Source organism: Acomys minous (assembly GCF_964271855.1).
Source record: "Acomys minous genome assembly, chromosome: 4".
Classification (NCBI taxonomy): Eukaryota; Metazoa; Chordata; class Mammalia; order Rodentia; family Muridae; genus Acomys; species Acomys minous.
The window spans coordinates 127547514-127559802 of NC_140486.1; the positions used below are offsets into that span (position 1 = coordinate 127547514).

General features: G+C 50.8%; 1 protein-coding gene across 9 annotated transcripts in view; it reads right to left on the reverse strand.

The window, feature by feature from the left end:
- Positions 1-1354: 1354 nt before the first annotated feature.
- MTCL1 (microtubule crosslinking factor 1) overlaps positions 1355-12289 on the reverse strand; it is a 110266-nt gene continuing 99331 nt past the window's right edge. For 6 of the 9 annotated variants that reach the window (XM_084778134.1, XM_084778132.1, XM_084778128.1 and 3 more), the window contains 3 exons: positions 10978-11009; positions 7360-8908; positions 1355-2546 (listed from right to left, as the gene is read on the reverse strand). In XM_084778134.1, coding sequence (XP_084634260.1) covers positions 2349-2546; positions 7360-8908; positions 10978-11009 — 1779 coding nt within the window. In that variant the 3' untranslated portion in view covers positions 1355-2348. Of the gene's footprint in view, positions 2547-4745; positions 4803-7359; positions 8909-10977; positions 11010-12289 lie in introns of all 9 variants that reach the window. The other 3 variants (XM_084778133.1, XM_084778135.1, XM_084778131.1) reach the window with 1 other exon arrangement.

The window sequence follows — 12289 nt, forward strand, 5'->3', positions numbered from 1 at the left end:
TCCTCTAGATGCCCTAACTAACAGAAGTGCTGGTGGAACCATTGGCACCAATACTTGGGATGCTTCTCTGAGAATAAAGACAGAGGGCGCCCAGCTGGAGACAGCCGTCCTGCCTCCCGCTGTGAGGCTCCCCTCCCTTCCTGCTGGCTCCATAAGAAGGAATGCTGGGGTGCACCTGTCAGGGTGTCTCTTCCTGTCTCCTAGGCTAGGGATTAAGCCCAAGGCTTCAAACATGGTAGGACCACTCTCCCACGGAGCCATGCCCCGTCTCCAAGAAAACACTGACTTTCCCACACGTTCTTCCTGACTGTATCTAGTGTGGTTGTGTGAAATGATGTTAATTTTCTGCATTAAAAAGGTTTTATTGTGGTAAAGTGTGCCAAAGCTTTACTGTGCTGGCTCTTCTAAGTGTTAACTCAGTGGCATCAAATGTATCCTCACTGTTGGGCAATCATTTTGACTACCCACCTAAATGGAAATTCTGCTGCCGTTTCATCCTGGCTCCCTTCTCTCCTGCCTTCAACCCCGAGTCACCACTACTCTAATTTGCCTCTGTGAATGACTGTTGGCAAATATCACGAGAGGAAATCATACAGTGACCAGCTCATTTCATTTACTAGGTGCACTGAAGAGTGCACCAGCGTCCCTCTTTCTCGCTGCTGGCTAATATTCCACTGTGTGTACGCATACTGCTTTTCCACTCACTTGTGGGTGAGCATGGATGCTATTTCTGGTTTTGCCTGCTATACATGCTGCTGTGAAAAGTAGGTTATCTGTGAGTCTTACTTCAAGTTAGAAGCTTTGTGCATCCACCATGGGAATACTTGGTTATACGGTAACTGTGATGGGTAAAGGCCTGTTAGGCTGTCTTGCATGGTGCCTGCACTACTTAGCTTCTCCACTGACAGGACGCCAGGGCTCCAATTACCCCATCTTTTCATTAGCACTTGCCTTTTGAAACTATTTAAGGAGGAACTGTGTAATCCTGGGAAAAGGCCTTAAGACCTCATCTTTATAAGAAGAACCCTTGAGTTAATGAAACATCAAAGCCAGAAGCTCTGGCCTTTGTAAATAGTTCTGTGCTCTTCAGCAGTGTCTTCATGACTCTGCCCTCATACCACCCCCAACACCAAAATGCTGGGCTGCGTATCTGTAGAGACAAGGACACCCAGAGCTGTGAACTACTCTTCCTTCTGGCTGTGTGCAGGCCCCGGGGATATGTGACCAGTCCCCTCCTTTGCATGCCCGGTCCCTGCACTCTGCCAGCTCCAGGAAACTCAAGAGAAACTTTTTCCATTTGCTGCTGAGGAAGACGAGGGGGAGGAAGAAGCCAGCAAATTGTGACACCAAGACCTTGCTGCCTCCTTATAAGGACTTTATTTCTATTTATCGTAGTCTCAGACAGACTCTGAGGCACCATCATTTGTCTCAATTTGGCATCCTCATGGGTTTTTTTTTTGTAGTGCTTTTCCTTAAACAAGAAAATATTGAGTGAGCTTTGCACACTGCCAGTTAATGTTTTAACAATAATTTAAAAATGGTGCTGTTGTCACATTGGTACAAGGGGACCGATGGTAACAGTGCAGTACAAGGAATTTCACATCAAGTTACAGTGGACCAGACCGATACACACGTGGGTGAGGGCAGGGACAGAGCGGTGTATGTACAGGCGCCCGAGGACGTGCGGCCAGGCCGAGCGGAAGATGGGTCATACAGCGAGTGTTAAGTCCACTGAGGGGCTCCGTACCTTTCCAGAAACGGTAAACTGCATCCTTCCGGATTACAGACCCTCTTGTCCTCTGGCCTCGTGGCCTTTTCACTACAAAAAGTTCACTGAGTTAGACAGTCTGAAGCATTAAAAAGAGTCCTTAAAAAAAAAATCAGCACTGGACAAAATAAAATTTAACTTAGAACACGCAGAACTCAATATGGAGCAACCGAAGCAAAATGGAACAGTGCAAATTTAACAGAGGCAATCGGGGCTGAGAACAAGCATTTGGGATCTCTTTAAATGTACATTTTAAAACTCTTAAATCTATTTATACCTTATTTACCTTTTTTTGTTTGTTTATTTAATATATTGTGTGTAAAAAAAGATGGAGACAAAAATAGTTTTCTGAGCTATGAAAAAATTATTACAGGCACGTTTACTGTTTCATTCCCGAAACATCTCAGTGTACCAGGTTGACCATCCAGCAGCTGTGTGTTTTTAGAACACACATCCTTTGACCTTGAGAAAGCTACATCTCTCCTTGGGGGGCAGAGGTTGGTGGGTAGTGATGGTCAGGGTTATGCCAATTACAGGGGATTATTCCGGTGACACTCCATGCAAGCTTGCATCACATCCCTCACAGGTGTGGCTTCTCCTCTGGCGGATCCTCCTCATGGTGTTCTTCCAGCGACACTGGGGGGTCTCCGGGTGACTGAGACTGTGAGGCAGTGGGAGAAGGCGGGGCCCAACGGGATGGAAGGCGGCGGTTTGCTGGTCTCTCTGGCCTGGAGAAGCAGGGCTCTAGGGATGGCGCGAGCGCAGAACAAGGTAGTTCCTTCAGAGCCGAGAAAGGGAGACAGGATTACTCAGACCATCAAGTGTCACGTGGGCAGTGGCCCCAACATACTTCAAACGCGCTACAGTCAAATGGGACAGACCGAGAGGCGTCATGCATGGAGAGAAACTTAAAATGACCAGTAAAACAGTCCACATGAATGATTAATGATATGACGTGACCTATTACAGTGGGACAAAAATACAGCAGCACAGAGACATGGTGTGCTGGTAAGGCATCTCCAGAACCGGGCTGGAACACAGAGAAGATGAGGTAGCAACCTTGTCCCAGTCCCATCCTTGAGCCTCTTGAAAGACTCCCTTCATCTACTGAGCTGGTCTGGCAGGATCTCAGTCTACTGAGGTCCACAGAGACCTAGGGCTGCGTGCGGCTGTATTAGTGACGAGATTCAAACGGAACTCCACCACTGTTTATTCCAAGCTGACCGGCAGTAGGCTAAACAAACTCCCACAGTGTGGGGAGGGGAAAAAAACATTGCAGATAGAAATCCTAATTGAGGTCTAGTTTTCTTTAATGACTTGTCACCTTGGCAGAAGTCTTACAAACTGGAACTACACTGCACTTGTGCCTTTCAGCCCCTGTAGCGTTCTGAGGGCTGAGCACGTGACACGCAACATTGGGCCGCCGTGATGCAAACTGTCTGTAGCTGTTTGCCCGTTTAGGAGGAAAGCCGTGTCACATGCAGTGTGAACCGTGGATGACACACAAAGCTGGAGGTGGTGTGCTACTGCGATGAAAGGCACGAGGAGGGCATCATGGGATAAGACCCCACACGGAGTCAAGAGGTGAGCTAGAAGAGTGAGACGTGAACACACAATGGAAGACCCAGAATGAAGAGATGGGAACAGTACGGATGGAGGGGCGGATGCTGTGTCCAGTGAGCAGGAGCTGGCTCTTGGGAGAAGATGAAACATGACAGATGAAGCTTGGAGCTGGGCAGGGAGGATGGCATGGCCCGAGGGCAGCAAGGGACCCATAGGCTTCTGCAAGAGCCATGGAGGAGTGGGGCCATCTTTCCCTTATCCCTGAGGGGCCAGGAGAAAAGCAACGTTAACATTGAGAGCATCCCATCGGATGCCTCTTTTTGACAGGCATCTTACCTGACCTGGGAGGAGCCTCCCCGGGCCATCTATGCCTATGATGATCATGAGAGCCAAGATGCGCCTACAGCTACCATGCGCGTGCAAACCAAGTCGAGGTGCTGCTGTATCTGCGTCTCATTACCTCACCTCATGGTGCCGGAAGGAGGGCGGGTGTGGCCTGCGAAGTCCACGTCCCTGCTTCCACTACTGTGGGCATGCGTGCTGCGTGTTGGGGTGCCTGCGGCTACAGGTCTACCCAGCCCCTCTTCACACGGAGGCTCACAGGAACAAGCTTTCCTCAGGAGCCATCAAGCCTTCCTCACTAGCATCGGTTTGTGTACGAGAAAACACGCAGCCACGGTATCAAGGAAATTAACGTTTCCCTCAGTAAACGCACACAAAGCAACGCTGTCCTCAGCCAGAAGCCAGAGAGGGGGCTGTGTGGAAATGACTATTCCCCCCACTCCACGGAGACTATGTCTCCCCCTAAGACAAGTGGATTAAGAGAACAACTACAACCCTAACTCAGCCCAAAGGGTTCAGGCTCTGATGGCCGTGCCCAGAGTTCTCAGGAGACTGGCAACAGGGACTTCTCTGTTATTATTAACTTAGCTAATCCTTATTAAGAACTGACTTTTTCACCAATAGCCTCACTTGGAAGGACAAGAGACATTTGGGTTCATTCTTTCTGGCGTGATTGTTGGGGGGGGGAGGCTCAGCATATTATATATGTCACACGCCAGGACACAGCAACACATACATGCAACTGAACCACCAATGAGCTGTAGTGGGTGAGTCTAAAGCCAACAGAGGCTGGGCCTAAAGACTCTCACAGGCAAGACCTGAGACGTGCCTGAGATGGTCCCTTCTGGCTAATGTTTCTCTTCTTCTTGAACTGCAAACTGTATGAGGAGGAACTTTAGCAGAATCTACACACCCCAGAGGCACGCAAGGCTAGGTATCTGAGCTCAGCGTCTGTCCCTGAGGGTGAGAGTGGATCTCCACAGATGATGATGAATGCCGGGTGCCAGCCGTGAACACAGCAGCTACACACACAACTCTTGGGACAGTTGGAAGGGAGGAAGAAGGCACTTACAGTGTGAGGCAGGCAGGGCTAGAGTCCCCATGGGGCAGTTAGTAAGACAGTTTGGTTCTGGACAGACAGACAGACAGAGAAAGAAGAGAAAAACAAGTCGTTGGAAAGTTTGTTTCAGACAGAACAGTACAAGCACAGTCCCTGCTCCAAGATGGCCGCCAGGAGAGAACAGTGGCCCTGTATTCAATCAGAGGCAGGCCTGGTGGGAGGAGGCCATGGCTCTCAGCTCACAGAACCATCTTCTGCCATATGTCACCAGATTGAAGAAGGAAACAGAAGCAAGGAGGGGCAGCGGCCTCCCAGCTCTCTGACAACGCTTCATGGCGACGGCACAGCTGCTTACGTAGTCAGCTTTGTTCTGACCACCACGATCTAGAGCTGCCCGTGCTCAACTGCCCCCTCCAGGGGACAGCTAGCTCAGGGAGGGAAGGATGCCACCTGACGTCAGATCCTCCTCCTCTCAGCACAGCCCTGCCTTAGTGCCAAGCTTCAAGAGAGGCCAGGGTCACTTGAGGGGTGAGAGGGAAGCAAGGCGGGAGGAACATTTCCCGTCCCTCACGTGTTGAGGTCGCAGTAACAAGGCCACATAGGGAGCTTGGCATGGGCTAGGAAGATACCAGCCACTCTGTGCATCTGGGCGTGAAGCCAGACCCATGACAAATTCACCAAGAAATGAGACGTGGTTCCCAATGGGCCTATTATGCGGGGGTCAATCCAAACAGGAATTACCCTCCTGGCATCCAGAACAGTCAATCTTGTGAGAAAGGGGCAGAGCCACACACTGAAACACCGCCCGTGAGTCCCCTGTGAGTTCTTGGGTCCTGAAGTGGCTTGTGCTCCTGTTGTGGCACATTGTGACACTCAGCTTGTTTGGTGTCAACAAGGGAGAGGGTGAGGGGGAACCTACACACATGCTTTCCAGAGGACAAGGACAGCGCTGCAGTGACCTGAAGTGACAGGCTAGGTTTCACACTGCAGGGCTTTGACTCAACCGTTAAACCATGTCCATTGTGCTATCTGGTTGCTCTAAGCATTCTCTGTCAAGAATACAAGGTTTTAGTCCCCCAAATTGACTTCTACTTGGTCTCTAATACAAGTAGAACCTCAAGCTAGCCCATCGATGATGCTCTGAAGCAAGTGCTATCTTAACTGAAGGTGGAAAATTCACATACAAACAGACCCTCCCAAGCCACAGGAACGCATCTGAGGGCTTCTGAGGTTTAGTGGTAAAAAGATCAAAGAAGACATCGCTCGCTACCTGAGAATTCTTACCCTACGATGTCCGTTCTTCTTAGAGTGTGTAACAAATCTGTCCCTAAAACTCAGATCTTGGGAAGAGCAGGTAATGGAATTCCTATGTCAAAAATCAACATGACTTGACCTGTTTCTGGCTGAGGGCTGGACTCAGAGGGCTGGACCACTGGGAACCTAATGATTTCTCCCCCGTGAGCAGTTTGAGGCAAGTGGCAAAAGAAATACATCTTCCTCCTCGTGTCACCCAGGAAGCCAGAGTTGCTGACATGCAAGGAAGCGGTGAGTGGCCTGGGAGCACCCTGCTGTCTCCTGCCCCCGCCCGCCCTCGCTGTCCTTGGGCTGGGCTTGGACTGGGCTCACATACATGTGCACATCTAGGCTCCCAGGACCTGCAGTCACGTGATGACTTCCTGGACAGACCTGCTCCATCAGCTCTGTACTGACAGCGAGGTGTAAATCCCCACTCCTGTCACCACGTTCATTGGGTCGCTTCATTTTGCTGTGGATATACGACTTTTCTTTTGAGACAGGCTTTCATCGTGTAGCCTTGGATGTCCTAGAACTCAAAGAGACATACCTGCCTCTGCCTCCCGAGTGCTAGGATTAAAGGTGTGCAATAATATGCCTGTGGGGTTCCTGATTTGCTTGTGGTTTTTGTTTCCAGTGCAAGGATGCACATAGGCATACATATCAGAAGAGAATTCAGTGCTGACAGATTTGTGTCACCACTTGCCACGTTCTGTTAGGGCACAGTTTAGACCTTATCTATTACCCGATTCCAACGTGGAAGGGTGGTTTATAAGATGACAAACTGCTGATCCGTACTGAGGCAGACTGAGAACCCAAAAGCTATGTTTCCAATAAACGAATTTGCGCCCATGTGCTCCAAATGCACTGTAACATGTGCCTCATGCAGCTGCACGTACGGAGCTGTAGCATGTAGAAGTCCTGACAGATAGATGTGCATGAGCAGGAGTGCAAACACACACACACACACACACACACACATGCACGCACGCACGCACGCACGCACACAGTTTCCACCCACTCAGTTTTCACACTTGCACCAAGCCCCACACCAAATCTCGGATCAAGAAAAAACAGCCATCCAGACCAGGGGACATGAACCAGACCCAGACCCAGGCCCAGATGCATTCTCAGGATTTTGAGGGCAGATAAAGTGAACTTTCTTACAAGTCGCTCGGGGTTTGTCTTTCAGCTGGTTCCATTGTACTCTTCAATTCACTCCTGTCTGAGCTACAAGGACTGCTGGAACCAGCACCCAGGACCCACCCCAGGCTTCCTATGCTAGCCAGCCTAACGCAGAGCTAGCGAAGCTGGGAACAGCTACCCAGCTTACCTCCATGGATCCTGGCTCAGCTGGCACTGCTTCTCCGGTGTGGCTGTCGCTGGTGAAACCTGAGGAGCTGTAGGCGGCTTGCTTCCTCTCCTCCTTTAAGGCATGCTCCAACAACTTTTTGTTGAGGATCCGGGCCACATTCTCAGTGAGTGTGTAGCCAGGGGGCGCAGATAAGTCCTGCCTCACTGGTGTGCTCTCTCCCCCGTCCTCCCTGCACATCTCTGAGCCCACTCCCAGGGGACTGGGCGACCTTCCTCGGGAACAAGCGCCCGTTTCCTGGCCTGGACCCAGCTCCTGTCGAGGCTCTGCTGAGCGAGACCGGCTCCCAGCCCGCAACCCTACGGGACTGTGGTCGATGATGTTGAAGAGGCTGGAGAGGCCATCGTTGATGGTGGTGTGCACAGGGCTCTCCCGTGTGGTGGTGGAGCGGGCCCAGGCCGACTCACTGAACCCTTTCTGGGCTGTGCCTGGTGAGGTCCTGCTATTTGGCTGGTCAGCTTTTGAGAGGGGCTTTCTCTGAAGTTTCGGGGAACCATACTTTGGGGAACAGCAGGTGCGTTCAAACTTGGCCTGCACCTTCTCGATGGCAGGGGCCACCTGTCTGCTCCTAAGGCTTCGGGAAGGAGAAGACACAGGTGTAGTGCCACCTCCGGCTTTTGGCGTGAGACACTTGTGGGGGCTGCTGGTGGCACCGCTGGCACCGCTGGCACGGAGGGCCTCAGTCTGCAGGCCCACGCTGATTGTCTGAACAGTCTGTGTCCCTGATGTCCTGGACCCATTGGTCTGGCAGGCCATATCCCTGACTTGTGGCTCAGTGGGACCAGAGCAGATGGCATTCCTGACAGAGAAGGCCACCTCCTTCATGTCATCACTCATGTTCTTAGACATATCTAAACTGTTCAGTGGGGAGGCAAATCCCAGGGAGGGGCAAACAGGTCTGTCGAGGGGTCGGAGAGACCCCTCTACATAGTCTCGGGGGTGTCTGGGTGGGGTGCAAGGCCACCTGTTGAGCATGGGTTCTGGGTGACCTCCCTTGGCATCTGCCAGGTTCCCTCTTGCTCTGCTCATAGGAAAGTGGCCCTCGGGGTCCACTCGGCTCCTGCCCTCGCCGCCTGACACTAGACTGTCAACCCGGCGAATGGCAGGCGGGCTGTGTAGTACATGCACCCCAGACTGTTCAGTGAGGACGTGGCTCCGCAGTGGCTGCTTCTGGCAGTGCTCCGGGCTGGTCATGGTGTCTGTGGTCATGGTGACACTTGTGGTCAGGTACCAGGAGGAGTCAGGGAAAGGCTCTGTGGTGGCCTCGTGCCCTACCCGCCCCACCTCGGTCCTGTCTGCCCAGAGGTCTGAAGGCCTGTCGGCCCCAGCCCTGGGAGATGTGTAGTCCCAGTTTTTGCTGTTGAACTCCTCAATGTACTTCAGGTCATCAGGAGACAGGGGTGGCGTGACATCCTCCTTGCTGCTGGTAGATGGTGGGCCCTTCTCAGGCAGGAATGGGGAGACGTCCATCAGACGCTGGAACTCAGACATACAGGACACAGACACAGCCCTGGGGAAAGACAGAGAACAGGCGTCAGCCCCTGGGCTACCCATGGAGGGAGCTGCCTCTACTTGACTCTTAACACTTGGAGCAGCACTTGATATCCTTTGAGCGGCTGATATATTCACTGCTTTGTTGTCTGTTGTAGGAGCAAGAAGCTCCCTTAGATACATGAAAACAGGAAAGGGGGAGACAGGCAAGACAAAGCAATAGCTGGACATTGGCAGCCAATGCGCATGAGTGTGGGTGTGGATTCCTCAGAGGTAGCATTTTAACTTCTCGCGTTTCAATCTTGACATAAGTTTCTTGAATGCTTCCCATCTGCTCATCCGTCACCACAGAGGTGGTGGGGCTGAACACTGGACAAGTCAGGAGATGCCGCGTTTTCATGCGGCTTGTCTAACCACCCAGGCAAACAGATGTTCAGAGGCTGTCGGGGACTGGACGTACCCACCAACTCAGGTGACAGCACCTCTGTGGCCTGGAAGTCCAGCTGCAGCTCAAGTGGGAGGCAAGGTGGCTACCAACTTAGCATCCCACTAGTAGTTCCCTCACCGTGACGGACAGACCATAGCACAGGCTCTAGCTCAGCACTAGCCATCCCAGAGGGGATCCCAGACCTAGTGCACAGACTACTCCTCTACAGAACCTGTTAACAGCAGTTGGAGCTCTGCTGGGAGTAAGTCTGTACTGTACGCTCTGTGGTGGCTCCACCAGTGGAGGCCACGGCGGGGCTTTGTGCCTCTGAGGTTAGCTGGATAAAGGAGCACAGAGATGAGAAAGAATGGGGGGGGCATGGGCCTTAGAAACGGCCATGTTAATGGAACAGCAGGACTTGGGATGCACGGAGAACATCCGAGTGCTTCCTGATGCACAAGGTACCACAGGACCCACCATATAGTTAGAGGTAGGGCAGGGCCCACCACACAGTCAGAACTCAGACAGCACGTGGCCAGGAGAGCGCTCAGCACATTTGTGCTTTTCTGCTGGACTTTTTGATGCTACTTAAAAGTTATAACTGCCATGCTGACTACTTTTGAAATCAATAGAAGCGAATAAGATTTTTAAAACACAGTTATAGGGGCGGGCATAAGAAAAAATAAAAATAAAAACACAGTTATAGTGCAAAAAAGAAACAGAAAGGTGGGAGACATGGGCTATCAGAAGCAAATGGCCAAATGATGCTGAGAAGGGGCCAAAGCAGTTGGAGTGACAAGCGAACTGTGCAGGGTTCTCAGTCTCAGACTCCAGGTGCCTTCCTGTGCGCTCACACATGTAAACAACACAAAGAAAGTAAACAGAAGCTTCGAGAAACTCTGAAGCTCCCCTGTTTACGGATGAGGCAACTGAGGCTCAAAGGACTTAAGCCTCAGACCCTTGGGAACAGATCAGTAAGAGGCACATGTAAACTCCTTCCAGAGCCCAGGGTCATAAGTGCACTTTGCATCGCCTGGAGGAAGACCTGAGAAGGGCAGATCCCATGCCCAGGAGATCAGTCGGCTGTGTGGACAACAGATGGCACAGGCTGCGAAGGAGACGGTCACTGTGGGGGGGGCGGGTAGCTGAAAGTGTCAAACTGCCCGAGAGATAGCATGTGATGGAAACAAGATGTATCCATTTACAGAAGGAAGAACAGGTAAAGTCAGAGGGCAGGCTGGCGAGCAGGAGGCTCGTGTGTGTGTGTCTAACGTGAGGGTAGCGGCTCCAGTCTCTTTCCTATGGGGATTAAGGCAGGAAAGGCTCATGACGACAAGCCCCCAAATGGCGTGTAATTAAGGCCTCATAGATGGAGAACTTTTCTGAATGTCACGAGAACAAAGTTTCCCACAGTCCATTTTATAACTGGGCTTTCCAAGCACTCCTTTGGACACAGCACGAATAGTTCTTATCATAAACACATAACCAGTGTGGGTGGCCTTTTTGTTGCTAAAACTGAAACCCAGTATATCTACAAAGTGAATAATTTAAAAGCAACTACCTACCACTAAGTTGTTTTGAAGAATACTCACAAACATTGTATCAAAATGGAGGAACTTTAAGAGCAAAATATTTCAAATTTAGCAATCAGTTTCACTTACCTTTGAAGATTTCCCTTGGGACTTTCTTCTTCCTGTAAAAACAAAAAACAAAAAACAAAAACAAAAACAGGTATTTGTGGGAATCAGTCAGTTTTGGCTTCCTAGGGATCCTGTCTGCACTGAAGTGTCTTGTTCTGCTCTGGTCCCTTAAGATGTGGTTTGAAATGCTCACTGAGGCCAAGTGCTAAGCCACTGCCCTGAGTCCTTTGAAGTCTAACAGTAAAAGCAGCATCTGTAGCATCATGGGAAGGGAGGAACCTCTGTCGTCTCCCCAGGGAGAGAGGGGCTTGCCTGAGCGAGAAGAGCGGACCACAAAGCTTGCTGAGTAAATGGCTCTCCTGCGTTCCCGTGGAGACTGCCCCTGAACAGGGTTCAAAGCTGGCAACCCTGAGTAGGTCTAAGTCTGAGCACGCTGGGGCAGGAGTAGAGGACTACAGAGTGAGTAGAGAGTCCTCCGATCTAAATCTGGCCATGGAGGTTGGGGGGTGGTATCCTTGGGCCCAGGACTCCTGACTGCTTTTAAACATTCTTAGGATCCAAAGCGGAATAACAGAGTAACAGCGACTCCCCTTAAGAGCAGAGAGAAAGAGCTGTGCTGGCAAGCAATAGCACGAACAAAGAGGTTGTATGTCTATTGAGAAAAGACTTGAGTATTGGCCTGGTCTGGAAGAAACAGTCACTTGGCAGTAATGAAACAGTCAGCCTGAAGGGCATCCTTCCTCACAGGCAGCGTGACTGATTCTGCCACCAGAGGAGTAAGGTTCCCTGTCTGATTTTGTGCCCTCGCTCCTATGAAGCTGGACCACAGAGATTGCCTCAGATCTGTGGGCAGGGCGGACCTTCTGCCAAGACATTCTCATACACAACTGAGAGGAGGGCATTTGACGTCACTGCTGTGACTGGCGTATGCGGTAGCGCATCCCTTAGTCCAAAAATTGGTAATACTTCAAAACCTTCAAAAACTTCACACATGAAATACACTTATTGAATAAAATTTACTTTCAGGCCACATGCGCAAGTTATATATGAAACTGAAATGGTGTCTGTGTTTAAGTGGAGTCTTACCTCCAAGATACCTAACTATGTATCAACACCCCACACTCTGGAGGACCTGGGAAGCTGAAGGTCTATGGTCTCAGCATTTTGAGTCAGGGACATCCGAGTCACACAACGTCCCCATATTCAAACACTATCTGAGGCAAGTCCTTGTGAGAATGAAATATTTGAAAGAACAGCATCCAGTTCAGCCACTGTTAGCTGGTTCACACGGAATGCTTTCTGCATTAGTGTTGTGCCCGCTCCCCAGTTTTAT